Source organism: Puma concolor, chromosome C1, assembly GCF_028749965.1.
Source record: "Puma concolor isolate L17-30 chromosome C1, mPumCon1.1.hap2, whole genome shotgun sequence".
Lineage (NCBI taxonomy): Eukaryota > Metazoa > Chordata > Mammalia > Carnivora > Felidae > Puma > Puma concolor.
Genome location: NC_141674.1, coordinates 162088653 through 162103989, shown reverse-complemented (window position 1 = coordinate 162103989; position 15337 = coordinate 162088653). Strand labels below are relative to the sequence as shown.

Sequence of the window (15337 nt, the reverse complement as noted above, 5' to 3'; positions counted from 1 at the left end):
CTGACAGCTCAGAGCCTGGAGCCTGCTTCGGATTCTGTGTCTCCTCCTCTTTCTCTGCCCCTCCCCTGCTCGCACTCTGTCTCTCAAAAATAAATAAACATTGAAAAAAATTTTTTAAAAAGAAGTGCCAAAGTATTCACAACCACGTGACTATATTTAACACTACCGAAATGTACACCTAAAAATCGTTAAGATGGTAAACAAAAGAACAGTACCAAGATGAAAGGATCATTCTTAAAAAAATGGTCATCCCACTTCCTGTTCTCTAGAAGTCTTTAATGTATTTGGGAAATTAAATCAACTCCAAGAGCTCAACCAGTACCACTGGGTACCCATTTCCATGAAATCCGAGCCAGAAAAGGACAAGCTATCAGCCTTGCTCTTAAGAAGCTCTCAAACCAGTAGGGATAATATCCATCAGGCAGACATTTATATAGAGTGCCTTCCATAGCAGGGGATCTGGCCAGACCAAGTAGGCAAACAGGTGTTGTCTTATGTGCAGACAACCATTCACCAGCGGAGGCTAACTTATGCTGACCTGGAGAATTCTAAGACTCGGCTGAAAGAAGTGCCATGCTCACTTGGAGTGTCCACAATTAGCAGGGTAAAAGGGCAACAGTGGCTATATACTTGCTATCCTTATTCCAGAGAGACACTTAAAAACATAGGACACTGCTCTATTAAGGGCAAGATTATGTGGCACATGATTAATTCCAAGAACAGCCTGCTTCACCAAAAGGTAGAAGTGTAGGGCATAGCATTAGAGGGACTAGGCATCAGGCAGCTGTGTGCCAAGGCCCTCACTGCCATTATCTAGCTGTCACTATTCTAGGTCTCAGCTGTCCCTCTATAGAGAAGAGGCTGGTGGGTGCTTCTCAACCATTTCCACGAAAGCAGTGAATGACCAGGGAGAAGGTGAACATGCACGGGGGCATAGCCCAAAATGCCTAAAAGCTTAAACTGTCTTTAAAGCCTCATGTTTTAGATTAAAAACTTACATATATTTCATTCTGCACTAGAAAGAGATAACCTTTTTTTTTTTTGCTTTGTTAATAACTCACCACCATGCTGCCTCAGGGAGATGTTCTGTAATTAATTTGTGGCACACCCCAGGGCAATAGAGGATAAGGTCCTGATGAGTCATCCTCTTGCATAATTTCAGAGACCGTCTATTTCCTTTTAGATTCAGATTTACCTCAAGCTACCTAGTTAGCCTATACCACTTGTCTTGTGAGAAGAGGCTGAAAATTGGCAGTATTTTAGACCCCAAAGGGTTATTTAGTCTAGTTTTCTACCTTCTTGACAATTCAACGAGGCCCTAAGTCACTCTGACTGGATACACACCGTGGTACGCTAGATACGTTAACCAGGATTACAAAGACAATCAACCAGGCCCCAGGAGCAGGAAGCAAGGCGACAGCACTCCTGCTGTGTTCCTGGCTCACTGCCACCCTGCACAGCACATCCCTGCCTGCCGATGCCCTGATGCCTACGGCGGGAGGATGATGGACACATGGGCACTACGCCATCCTAGACCGTTCCAGATCCTGGAGCTGCATATACTCCCATATGGGTGATGTTCACTCAACACCTAATACGAGCCTTGTAAGAATTGAACAAAATAAAAAGCTGCAGTTTTCTGCAGCTCAAATATAGCACAAGGAACTAGAGATGGCTAAAGGATTTTGATGTGTTGCCATTTTCTCTTCCTTCTTCCAAGTCCCATGTTTCCCTTTCTTCTCCTCAAGGCGAGACTATAGTTCCTGTCTGCCTACGGACAGCCCCCAACTCCGGTGACAGCCCTGCCCGTGGGGCAACTTCACCTTTGACCTAACCCCCCAGAGGAGCATCTGCTGCCTGCCAGACTGTCGAGACAAGATCGCTACAGCAGCCTTTACTGCTAAGGAGCCCACAACAGTAAAAGATGATGTTGACTGGATGTGCCAGGCACTATGCCAAGAGCTTTATCCTCATTGCATTCCCTCTTCACAACCCTATGGGGTAGGTACCGTTAGTACCTCCACCTTCCTGAGGAGGACAAGCAACCCGCCCAAGGTCAAATCCACAGAAAGTGAAGAAGCGGGGATTCCAATCCCACATTCCTCTATCTCTAGAATGGAGTTCTTACCCCTGCAAGGCAAACTTCTACACAGGTATTGAGTAACGTTGGGCTAATGAGCTACTGTTATTGATGAGAAATGAGAAGCAACCAGAAAAAAACCTCTCGCAGCCTCCCACCAGGACAAGAACCCACCTGCCTGCATCTGTACGCCCTTACTCTGTGGTGTGATGAGCCACCTGTGCTGTGGTCCCAGCTAGCACACTGACAACCCTCCCGTCTCCTACACTCACTTTGCCTTTTCTACTCAATCATCCTCATCAATGGCCCAGCTCACTATCAATTGCTCCCACCATAAAAATAATAAAATTCCCTCCTGACCCCATTTTCTCCTCCAGTTCTTGCTCTGTTCCCCTCTTCAACAAAATTTTGACTTCCTACTTTTTGTCTCCAATTCCTCTTCTATTCTCACTAACCCACTCCAGCCAGGCATGGCTCCCAGACCTCCACAAGTGCTCTGATCAGGTTGCGGATGGCCTCCACATTGCTATCCCAGTAATCAGCTCGCAGTGTCATTGACACAACTGATGGATCATCTCCTCTCCAACATGCCTTCATCACGTGACTTCCAGGAGAGCACATCTACTCCTGCTTACTAGCCATGCCCCCCTTCTCCCTAACCCCTGCACAGGAGTACCCTAGAGCTCGGCCCTTAGACTCTACTCCCACTCCCTTGACCTCATTCATCATTCAGTCCACCAGGAGGCCCAGGACTGTACTGTTTGTATCTCCCACCCAAACCTCCCCAACTGAACTTCACACTTCTTCAACAGCCAACTCAACACCTCCACTGGGGTGTCTCAACCTCTCAAACCTAACGTGTCTAAAATCAAACTCCTGCTCTTCCCCCAAAATCCATTCCTCTTATGCTCTGTCCTAACCCATCATAGACAACTTTATCCTTCCAGGTGCTCAGCCCAAAAACCCTGAAGATACTGTTTTCTTCTCTCTCTTGCTTCATCCTATTGACTCCATTTTGAAAATAGATCCAGAATCCAATCATTTGCAACCACGTTGGTCCAAACTACCATCATCTCTTATTATTACAGGAGCCTCTTAATTAGTATCACCACATCTACCCTTGCCCTCATAGAGTCTATGCTCAATCCAGCAGCTAGAGAAAACCATTTAAAATCTAAGTCAGAACATGTCATATTCTTCTCAGAACCCTCCAATGGCTTCCCACCTCAGTCAAGAGTAAAGCCAAAGTCTTTCAATGATCTATGAGGTTCTGCACAATTTGCCTTCAAGGAAAATACAGGCTTCCTTGCTGTTCTTAACTTGCTAGGCATGCTTCTGCCCCAGTGCCTTTGCACTTGGTGTTCTTGCTGCCCAAAACACTCTTTCCCCCCAATACTGTCATGCTTGCAGTTTTGCCTTCTCAGTGAAGTCCTCCCCGGCTGACCTACTGCCAAACAACCCCCCAGTTCCTTTCTCCACTTTCTTTTCCTCTGTACTGCTTACTACCTTCTAACATAATACCCCTATTTGTCTGTCTCCCCCAACAGAACTAAGCAGGGATTTTATCTATTTAATTTGCTGCCATAGCTCCTGCACTAGAACAGTGCCTAATACATAGTAAACGCTCACTGAGTATCTGTTGAACTTACAACTTCTATAGCAAAACCCCAAAAAAGTTGATTATGGTTTCTCCTAGACATCCAGAGCACGTTCACCTCTAAGTTTTTACTTGCTTGTCATGGTAAAGTAAGAAAAAAAAATCCCTTTAAGTTGAAACAAACTATACAGTTATATATAAATGTGCACACATAGAAATAAATGAGCTTACAAAAGATCAATTTCTTACCCTACAACAGTGAAAAACCTTCTCAGACGGCTTCTGGATCATGGTGCTGCGGAACTTGGGGGATTCTCATCTTGCAGCCCCCACCTCCTGGGATCATCCTGAGTGAGGAGGCGTCTCCACGTCTCCACCCTCAGTTAATAATCTCTGTACCAGCCCTGGGCCCTTTCTAAATATAAGGCTTAGAAGATACATTTCTTTCTGAACTGGCTGATAGGATATGGTATCTGAATTGGCTTTATCATGTCCTAAGCATTAAAACTCTTTTCCAGCTGGCCCCCAAAGCCCTCCCTTGGGCTCTGGATCATCTAAATCAGTACCCGCCTTCTCCAGGTCCTCTATCCTTGAGCCTCTAAAAGGCCCAACAGTGTCCAGGCCTACCTCTTGCATTTGTGGGTTCATGTGAGACCTCTTCATTACCCAGCTCTTTAAGTCACCTCTCAACTTTTTCTGAATATTGTCCTAAGTGTTGGCACCTAGGCCAGGTCCCACTAGCAGCCAGAAGGCCTCAAGGGCAAGTGCCATTTTCCTAGAATTACGTCTTTACGTATCCACCTGATCACATCTGAGTCTCTTTAAGCTTCTCCTTGTTTGAAAACTCTTAGGTTTATTTGTGTCACAGCAAAGCTGGATTCCTTAAGCCCCAGTCAATTGGTTTTCAACACTTCTCTTCACCCCACATATTTTTTTTTAAATTTTTTTTAACGTTTATTTATTTTTGAGACAGAGAGAGACCGAGCATGAACAAGGGAGGGTCAGAGAGAGGGAGACACAGAATCTGAAACAGGCTCCAGGCTCTGAGCTGTCAGCACAGAGCCCGACGCGGGGCTCGAACTCACAGACCGCGAGACCATGACCTGAGCCGAAGTCGGCCGCTTAACCGAGCCACCCAGGCGCCCCTCACCCCACATATTTTAAACACCTTTTCCTACTGATCTCCAATCTCACCAGAGGCTTGCAGAATTATGAACATGTCCATTTCACTTCAAAATACCCTCGTTCTCAGGGCGCCTGGGTGGCTCAGTCGGTTAAGCGTCCGACTGCGGCTCAGGTCATGATCTCACAGCTTGTGAGTTCGAGTCCCGCGTCGGGCTCTGTGCTGACAGCTCGGACCCTGGAGCCTGCTTCGGATTCTGTGTCTCCCTCTCTCTCTGCCCCTAACCCACTCGCATTCTGTCTCTGTCTCTCTCGAAAATAAATAAACACTAAAAAGAAAAAAAAAGTTAAAAAAAAAAACAAAACAATCCTTGTTCTCATGAGAGGGTCCTACACTGCCAGTTGGAGGGGGCTCAGACCATCATCTGACAGATGGATCAGTGGGAAAGGAACCCAGGAAGGGCTGCTTACTCTCCTCAGCAAATAGAAAGAAAAACAGGACTTCAAAATCCCACTGCTATCAAGCAAGTAGTCCATTCACACCAGGAATAACCATCCCACACCCCTGGCTGTGACTCACCTTGATGAGGATCCTCTTGCTAACTTTAGATCATGCTGCTTTATCAATGGCAGTATATCCTAAAGAGAAGGGCTCTAATTCTGCAAAGACAAGAGGCTATTTGGCTCAAGAGACTTCTAGTTCAGTGACATCCTACCCTTATGGGCCTGAAATGTTTACCATCATTTGTACACTTCCCCCCACACCCACGCTTAAAATAACCTCAGTACAAATCGATGTCCTTTACAAAATGAAGAAACTACAGTGACATTGATATCACCAAACAAAGCAAACAGAGACCTCGGGTAAACAGGCATTACTCTGTGCTCCGTTTATTCTTCATATCATTAACCAGCGTGCCCCTTTCACATTATTCCAAAGTTTATTTTTATTTCTATGCTTCCAGGCTTAGAAAGCATATTTTGCTAAAAGGTTTTCCTATACTATATCTGAAGTGGTTCTTCAAAAAAAAGTAATCTTCGGATTGTACAACACGCAAAATGTATGTTGCTGGTTAGCAAATAAACACGCGAGAGGACATCTGTGACTTCATGGTACTTGCTTTTGCCTTCCACGCTTGCTTCAGTAACGCTCGCCCCACCCCCCTAATTCAGAACAGCCTTCTGTGCAATTTTATTGGTTTTAGAGTCTTAAACGTTTTCTAAAGTCTTTCTCCCAATTTGGGATTAGGCAAAGTGACAACAGTAACTGACCCTAGCATCCAGCATGTGTGTGGGAGAGACAGAGAGAAAGACACAGACACACAGCGAGAGAGCAAATTGGGGTCTGACCGGGCTACCCTGTGGCCTGTGAAAGAAGTCATTCTACACGCACACCAACTATGGAGTAAACCGACTTGGGATTGTCTTGCCTTCTTTACCTGTAACCAGAAAAGCCAGACAGCAGCAGATTAGATGGTGATCATTCCCCCCTGTTATTAGGCTAATAGGCACGGACACTTGTGAAGAGCCAATCTACCTGTCCTAGTTCAGGGCTAATTAACAATTAGTCTCTTAATTTAGTTCCAAGGGATCACTCATTTCCAATTCCAAGTGCCAGCTTAAGAAACAGAAATCTGCTGGAACATTACTTCCACACTTTGTCCGTGCACCTTCAACGTTAAGCAGCTTCACTGTGAACAATCAGACCCAGCTTTGCACAAACAGATCCAGCTTTCCTACCATACATTAATGCCAAAGGACCAGGAAAATAAATCATCATCAACCCTGCCCTGGGGGAAGTGCAAATTACCCAGTCTCCCAAGGATAAGGATGAGGGGGTACTTCCAAAGTCAGAGGTCTGAGAAGATCTGGAAACCGAACAGTTGGTGTTCCTTATTAACTGCATCCTGCAACGTCACAATCCACGCTCCAAGGGTATCCTGTGCACAAAGTCACTGCCCGCCCAGCACCTCACTGTCCCTGCACCAGTCTGCCTCCTGATCTCCTCCACATAGTGAAACCACACCGGTATTCATCTACTGCTTGGCAGCTACCAAAAGACTACGAGGCACAGTTCCTCGGAGATGTACTTTCCAAACATGGTAACTACAGAATGGAATTAAAGGGAGGATGTACACTTAACCATGATCAAACTCAAACCCAAAAGGAGAAACCACATGCTGCACAGGCCAAGAAGGATGCAAGATGTAGATTGAGAACCAACCTGCCCAACAACGTGCCATGGTCACTTCACCTCCTTACAGCCTTGGTTTCCACATTTATTTAACAAACACCAAGTCCTTATTCTGGGCCAGGACTAGTCTAAGGTACAATTATCCTCCTTTACAATTGTGTAAGGAGAGCATAGACAGATTTGATATTGTGATTTAAAGTAAGAAATACTTATGTTTGGGGGTGCCTGGGTGGCTGAGTTGGTTGAGCGTCTGACTTCAGCTCAAGTCATGATCTTGCAGTTCGTGAGTTCGAGCCCTGCATGGGGCTTGCTGCTGTCAGCATGGAGCTGGCTTCAGATCCTTTGTCCCCCTCTCTCTGCCCCTCCCCTGCCTGGGCGCTCACGCTCTCTCTCAAAAATAAACATTTAAAAAAGAAATACATATATTTCGTCTTTATCCATGGTTCCTTTTGGACCACACTTTAAGGATGGGGGCTGACTGCCATGAGAACCAACTGCTTGATTAGAGGGTTGGAACTTCCTAGTCCTACCCTCCTGACCTCCAGTAAGGAAAAGGGCTGGAGGCTGAGGTCAATCACCAATAGCCAATGACTTATCATTCGTGCCTATGTAATGAAGCGTCCTTAAAAACGCAAAAGGATGGAGTTTGGAGAACCTCTGCTTAGTGAACATGTAAAAATTTAAGGGAGGGTGGCACACCTGGAGAGGGCATGGAAGCTCGGCGCCCTTTCCTCATCCCTGTCCTACGCACCCCTTCCATCTGGCTGTTCTTGAGCTGTACTTTTTTTATAATACACCGGTAATCTAGCAAGTGAAATGTTTCTAAGTTCTGTGAGCCATTCCAGCAAATTAATTGAACCCAAGGAGAGAGGTCATAGCAACCTCCAATCTACAGCTCATCCATCACAAGCACAAGTGACAACCTGGACTTGGGACTGGCATCTGAAGTGGGAGAAGGCAGTCTTATAGGACTGAGCCCTTAATCTGTGGGATAGGTAGTCCTTAATCTATCTCCAGGTAGATGGTGTCACAACTGGATACTGTAGGATTACCCAACTGGTGGTGTGTGGGAAAAAAGCCCATACATTGGAACCGGGTGCAGAATTATAGCTGTCCTGCACAATGTCATAGCTAGTAAATGGCAGAGCAGAATTTCATCCCAGCTGACTCTAGGCTCCAGCTGGGAACTAGACTATAGCTCTAGGATCTGTTCTTACCCACTACATTATGCTATCTTCTGTGTAAAAAAAGGAAAGCTCATCTGGCTCAAACCTAGAAAACTTTAAGAGCAGATTCTTGGATCACATCCACATACAGTAGACCTGGGATGAGCCTAGAAGTATATGTTTATATAAGTTACCCTGATGGCCAACAGGTTTAAGAATCCCTAATACTCTGGGGCACCTGGGTAGCTCAGTCAGTTAAGTGACCAACTCTTGATTTCGGCTCAGGTCATGATCACATGATCTTGAGATTGAGCCCTTCATCAGGCTCCATGCTGAGCGTAGAGCCTGCTTAGGATTCTCTTTCCTGCATGCATGCGTGGACGCTCTCTCTCTGCCCTTCCCCTGCTTGTGCACACACACATGCACACTCTTTCTCCCAAATAAACTTAAAAAAAAAAAATCCCTAAGGTTCCTTGCAAATATAAAGTTATTTGATTTTCAAGTTGTACACAAACACAGAAGGGTAAGAAAGAACGGGGGCTGGCCTTGCCCCTGGTGCCCATTACTGCAGCTGGGTCTTGACCACCCTCCCGAGAAGCCGTCCGAATTCTGTTTCTGACACAAGGTCCCAACCAAATCACAACTGGGATCTAGACTACAGCTCCCACTGGAGGAAGTTAACAGCTTCCCCGCCACGGCCCCTAGAGTTACACATATCCAAGATTCCCTTACTAGCCATGAATAACTAAAGCTTTAGCCATCAATTCACTAGTACCCTCACATGCTTACTCCCATTTGACCCATGCACATCCTTGCCAAGTGCTTTCAGGATCTTGTTCTACAGCCATCATCTCTATCTAGTCTCATTATAACAACCAACAAATCCTAAGAACCCACTGCAGTGTGGGTCAGCCACCTTTAAGGCAAAAATCAAATGTAATTTAAAATCACTCCTGAAAATCCCTTAGCTGGGACAGGAACCCTTGAAAATTCAAAAACCAAGAATGAAGGTCTTGGATGCCTATTATGCCTCCCTTTCCTTGGGGGTAGCAGAGTCCAAGGGCTACTTTGAGCAGGGAATGGCAAGGGGTTAAATAAAGGGATTTCTTTCTCTCTCTACTCTGAGCTGAAAGAGTGGATTTCACAAGTTACATTGACTGTATGATAGGACTACATGGTATTTTCAAGGCATATGCTAGGTGCTCTCAGGCAAAGAAATGAACATAAAACCCCTGCCCTCACATTACCTATAATCCAGCTGGGGAGACTGGTTCATCCTTTGAAAATGGTAGATAACAGTTAAACACAAAACCTTCAGAACTGTCAGACACATGATACTAAGTGCTACAGATATTCAAAGGAAGAAGAAATTGCTATAGTGTAGGTTGGGCTCAAAAGGCTTTCATGGAGAAATTTAAACTGGCTCCTGAGATACGATTATGTTCTTTCTTACGATGGGCTGCCTGAGAACCAATCAGTGTTCCACATAAAACTGACCTGGTCAGCTAAACATACAATAGTATTTTCTATTATGTCTCCACTATCCCTCTTGAAAGTGCCAAATAATTCACCGGCCAATTCTGTCCACAGTAGTATGTGGAGCCCAGGTCCAGGGGTAACCATGTGCCATAGCTTGAGTTCCATTTGGTTACTAAAGCTTAAACTAAATCTTAATGTTATTGTTATGCTAAAACAGAGTACAATACAACTAAGAACACACAGTAACTGCTTCTTTACAAATGTGGAGAGTCTTACAAGAGCATTTAACCTGACTCTTAACAAATTATTCATACCATGGGTACTCTGATCTGTTTTTCAAACCTTAAGTCATTACCTGGTTGGTCTCACACCAACCTGTGTTAAAATTAAACTGGTCTATTTCTCTTTCTTGCGGAGTCCTAAGATCTCTAAGTCTCCCTGCCCATTTTGGAGCTTTCTCTAATCTCAGGACTCAAGGTGACCGAGCACAGTCCCTGGATGCTGGCCCTGGGCCACATGGCACTGTGAATGCACTCAAGAAAGCAAGCGCTAAGGCACACATCTTGGATGCAACTCTGAGCCCTGGCTGGCTCCAGTCACCCCTCACTGGGCTTTTTTCAGAAGGGGAGGGAATAAGAGGCAAAGAAAGAAGAACCCGGAAGCTGATCCAAGGCCAGCTGGATAAGGGTCAATTAGAAGAGAGTCCAGGCACAGATACTTAAACAGATAGCCCCGATTCACATGGAAAGCAGTTTAATAAATCAACATAACACAGTGCGTTTCCAAAACTCAGATGCCGGCCAATTCCTCCAGGTCTGAAGGACATTTCTGACTTTTCCTTTAGGAGATGGCATGAGCACAAGTCAGAAACACCAAGTTCAAATCCAGATTCTATTCAGATTCTGAACCAGTTGTGAGACTTTAGACATTTCCTAACTTTCAGCTTCAGTTTCTTCATCTATAAAGGGAGTCAGTCGGACTAGATGACCTCTAGTTAATGATTTTTAAAGCAGGAGCATCACTAGTCTGAGAAAAATCAAAAGCAAACATCATAGAGTCAGAAGGGACAAGGGGCCTGGAGAGCCTCTGGAAGATGACGAGGATCAAAAAGTTCCCCAAAAGAAGATAATGGACGAGGAAAAACCCAGAACTGCTCTACAAGAATTGCACTTAGAGATTTCTTCCTTCTAGTTTCTGCTTTATAGTCAAACATAGATCCGTCTCTTCCAAGAAGAGCTAGGGGTGATGATTCATAGAACGGACATACCCACAGGTGTCATCCTGCACCGTCTACCTGGCAGGGGTGGTAACTCAACCTTAAATATCTAAGAGAAACGAAAGATCCCAAGGAGTGCAGACCCTGACCTCGGTAACTCAGACGACTATCTCATCATCGTTTGGAGTCTCAAACTTCCTTAATGCACAGCCTAAAACCGTGACTGAAGTTTTATAGTCTCTAGGTCAGTTTTATAGTCCCCAAAGTCCTGGGAACACCCAACACGTTCCAAGGCTCTCAGATACATTATTCTGTTATAAAATCTTAACTTGAGTTCAAATTGGTGTTAAATATTTCAATAACACTGTAGAAAATTTAAGTCACAAAAATCTATGACAGTTTCGATAACAGTGCATTCATCTGATATTCCCACACATCTTTACTTCTCCTGCCTCAATGAAGTCCCTTGGTCAGCAAATCCACTTTTTGTTATCAGTCTAATTATGACCAATTAAAGTTAAACTGCTTTGAACACAGGTTTCATAAATGTAACTTAAGAGTTTACGATATCCATCATGCCACCTACAATAAACTTTGGCTTTGCTCTTTGGCAGTCACAATCAGAATGGTTAACACCAGTCCAATAGCTGGCACATAGTAGGAACTGAATTAGTGCTTCTAAATTTATCAGCACTAACAGCCACTTAGTCAGCAAGTACCCATGCCAGGCAGGAATTGAGCACTGTACGTGCTATCTCTTAATCCTTACAATAACCTTATTAAGCAGTAATAGCTCCATTTTACAGATAAAGAAACTAAGGTTCAAAATAAATTAACAGCTGCTACATGGCCCAGAAGGAATATGAGCTCAGGCCTCTCTCACTGGTTCCCTGAAATACTCCTACTGAGCTTTTCTATAGAGTGCAGAGTTTAGGACACTGGACCAGAAGTTGTGGGGTCTCAATCTCACTGGCTGTTATTTACACCCACAACTGTTACAGTCAAAGGTGACAACTGATGTGATTATGGCCTGTGTGTGTGGTTTTCCCGGGAGGACCAAAGCTGCTCCTGAAGCTGGAATACGTTACCAAAAGAAGGGGAGGGGACTCTAACAGCAGTAACAAGTTTTAGCAGGCATGCTGCACAGTGACAGAGATTCCTGGCTAAAGTCACATTTTGCAAGTCTCCATCCCAGATATTTCCGTGCCCCAATACTTCCCCTTCACAATGTTTGCTTGAACAAGTATTCCAAGGAAGCCATCACCTTCAGTAGGCGTCAGGTCAAGAGAATACCAAGCAGAACGTATTCCCTCCGCTGGCCCACAATCATTGCTGCACTAACCAGTTCAAACTCTCCATATGGGTGGAAGCACATTTACACACTAAGTATTCAGAAACACTAAACGTCATCCATTAACTGAGGTAACAGAAACCACCTTTCATTTCAGATTTACAGCTTGACAATTATTTCTACTAAAAGAAGGCAGAGTATAAGCAGCTGGCCAGCCCTCAGACCACCAGCCCTGGGCCTCCCCACCCCCTACTAGTTTCTTTGCTTCACTAGCAGGTGTTATCAGAAAATCCTGACTTTAAGATTCACCAGTTCTTAAGTTCTTAACTCAGAAATCAAAAGGTTTCCTCCAGCTCTAGAATCCCATTCGTCTCTCATAAACACAGTCTTCTCTTTACTGGGGCTGCACTTTGCTTTCTCCGGTCTGTTGGTCCTGGAAGGGCCTCGGTTCCACTAAAAGCCTTGAGGGAGGAGGGACCTTCTGTGAGTTTATTTTTCGGTAGTACAGATCAAGAATGAAGGCCCACAGCGATTAGGGCGGACTAAGCTCCCAAACCCTCTCCAGCCTAAATAGTTTGATCATGCGGGAACCAACACCATCTAAGAAAGAAAAGGAGAAGCTAAGCAGTGCCAGTCTCCACTTTCTCCCGGGAGGAACACCGCTATGCTATGGTGGGGGAGGGGGGTCATTTCCAAACCTTGTTTGCAAAGCCCCAGCCCAGATCGGACATTTTGCTTTAACCCTTCAGCTTGGGCCTGCCCAGTGCAGGGGCCCAAAGTGTCTTGAGGTACCCCCCGCCGGGCGCTTTGGGGCCTGGGCGGGGGACCGGGAACACCACTCATAGGGTCTTGTTTTCTCAGTTGATCTTAGTCATGAGAACAGGTGCTTGGTCAATTTCATCTTTTTTTTGGGGGGGGGGGGAGTTGGAGTGTAAGAGTAGCTCCCAGAGGAGCGCCCGCCGTTCAGAGAAAGCCACGCAAGACAGGATAAAAAGTGGCTTTCCAACTTCTGCCGGGCTCGCGAGTCTTCAAGGAAACCAGGTAGTGTGTGCGGTTGGGAAAGGCCTGGATCTTTCCGAACAACGCTCCCAGCAAGCCCACAGCAGCGATGCAGCGACCCTACACCCCGGGTCACCCTCGCCCCAAACATACACGTGAAGCTCAGCAAAGCGTGCCACCTGCCGGGTTCCCAGCAAACATGCCCGGAGGGAAGGACCTCCGGAAAGTACTTTTGTTTAAAAAGAAAAAAAAAAAAAGTAAACTCTCCCGGGGCCGAGGACAGCCCCGCCTGGCACCGGGGCCGGGGTCCGCGGGGCTCGGCCCTCGGGTCCTCCGGCTTCCAAAGCCAAATGGGGGGAGGCGCCGCGACGGGCGGGGCGGCGAGCAGCGGGCCGCGCTCCCCCGGGGGCCGGCAGAATCCCGGGCGGGGCAGACGCACGGGTAGGGCTGGCTGGCGGGAACGCGGCGCGCCCTCGCCCCTGCTCGCGCGCAGGCCGGCGCCCTGGCGGGGGTGGGAAGTCGGGGAACTTACAGCCGCCTGTCCTCGGGCTTCTGCTGCCAGTGCATGGCCAGCGAGAAGCCGAAGAGGCTCCCGGGGTCCCCAGTTTTCCGGATCACATTGTCCTCGCGGGTGTCCAAGTTGAAGGCGGCGCCGAGCAGGGGCAGGAGACCCGCGGACAGGTAGAGCAGCCACAGCTGCCCGGCAGCCGCCATGGGCGGGCGCAAGTGGAGAGGAGCGGGAGCCGCGGCGGCCGCCCTGCGCTCGGGGCCGGGTTCGAGGCTGCCGCGCTGCTGCTGCTGCTGCCGCTGCTGCCGCCGCCGCCGCGGCCACCTTAGTCTCCTCCGGCCACCGCGCCCGGCCCCACCCCCGGGACGAGCTGCGCACTCCGCCTGGCCGCTCCCCCTCGCGGGCAGCTCCCGGTGGCTGAATGAGCCCGTTGTTCTCTGGAGACTCGCAGGCGTTTTATCAAGTGACGAGGACGCCGGCCCCGCCCCTCCCCTCCCCACCCCTCTGGCCCCTCCTCGCGCGCCCGCCACCCGGCCCGCAGCCGGCACCTTCCCGGCCGGCCCGGCTGCGCTGCGTCCCCGCGCTGCCCCTCCCCGGCCGGCCCCTGGCCGCTCCGGCAGCCGCCTACCTGGCCCGGAAGCCGGAGTGGGAGACTGAGTTGGGGGGTGGGCCTTGAGCTCTCGGCCCAGCAGCCCCGTCTGGGGGGTCCTTCGGGAAAGAAGCACTGGGAATTGTGGTTGCAATTCGGCGCCGAGCCAGAAAGGCGTTTACTATCTGTTAGCAAGGAGACGTGCTGGTGTTGCGCCGGCACTGATCGCCTTAAGCAGCGGATTCTCGCCGACCCAAGCCCACGTGCAAATGCGCACTTCATTCAGTTCACAAGTGTTTATGGAGCGCTTTACGCGTGCCAGATACTCGGGGAAGGGAGCTGCATGGATTGTTTTCAGCCCTCAAAGAACTAACCGTCAAAAATGATCATAGCCCAAACTTTGATGGTGCTATACAATTTACAGCTCACAGCTATTATCTCATTTAACCCTCCGAACACTCCTATGAGATGGGTATTTCTTTTGCAGATGAGAAAAACTCAAGCTCAGCCTGGACCCAGAGCACCCAGGGAGGGATCTGACCAGGTGAAAAGGAGAGCTTTTGGGAGAAGTCACACTGGTATCAGCAATTTGAAACTTGGTTTGTAGGTGCTCTGAAGCTGAGAAGAAGCCCCTCAACAGTAAAGGATGGGTGTTTAAAGTGGTACCGACAAGGGCTCAGGAGCCCTTCTCTCCTGCCCCCCAAATTGCCGGGACTAGGTCCCCACCCAGAGTCAGCTCTGAGCTCTGTGTGGGTGGCCTAAAGGCTCCTGCCTCCAGAGCGTGGGTGGGGCCTCCAGTGAGGTGTTGATCTCTGGGGCAACTTTATCCCCAGGGATTCTTAGCCAGGGAAAAGAGAATTCAGAGTTACTGTGAAATTTGGATGACAAAAAAAATTTTTACATTTTTATTTTCACTAACCTCTAATTGGCATTTAGCATTTCCTTCCTTTGTGAAGGTAGGCAACGCACCACAGGGGCAGTAGGATAAGTACCTATGCTTTAGTCTCGAGTAGAACCCGTAGATTTTTTTACATCACATCCTAGTTACAATATCTTCAATTACAGTCATTAGATAGACCCTCCACTAGATCTTGTT

The 15337-nt window shown here is 47.4% G+C and overlaps 1 protein-coding gene across 2 annotated transcripts in view; it reads right to left on the bottom strand.

Moving 5' to 3' along the window:
* ITGA6 (integrin subunit alpha 6) overlaps positions 1-14087 on the bottom strand; it is a 77283-nt gene extending 63196 nt beyond the window's left edge. For both annotated transcript variants that reach the window (XM_086718906.1, XM_086718907.1), the window contains exon 1: positions 13677-14087. In XM_086718906.1, the coding sequence (XP_086575032.1) occupies positions 13677-13858 (182 nt within the window). In that variant the 5' untranslated portion in view covers positions 13859-14087. The remainder of the gene's footprint in view (positions 1-13676) is intronic.
* Positions 14088-15337: the final 1250 nt, after the last annotated feature.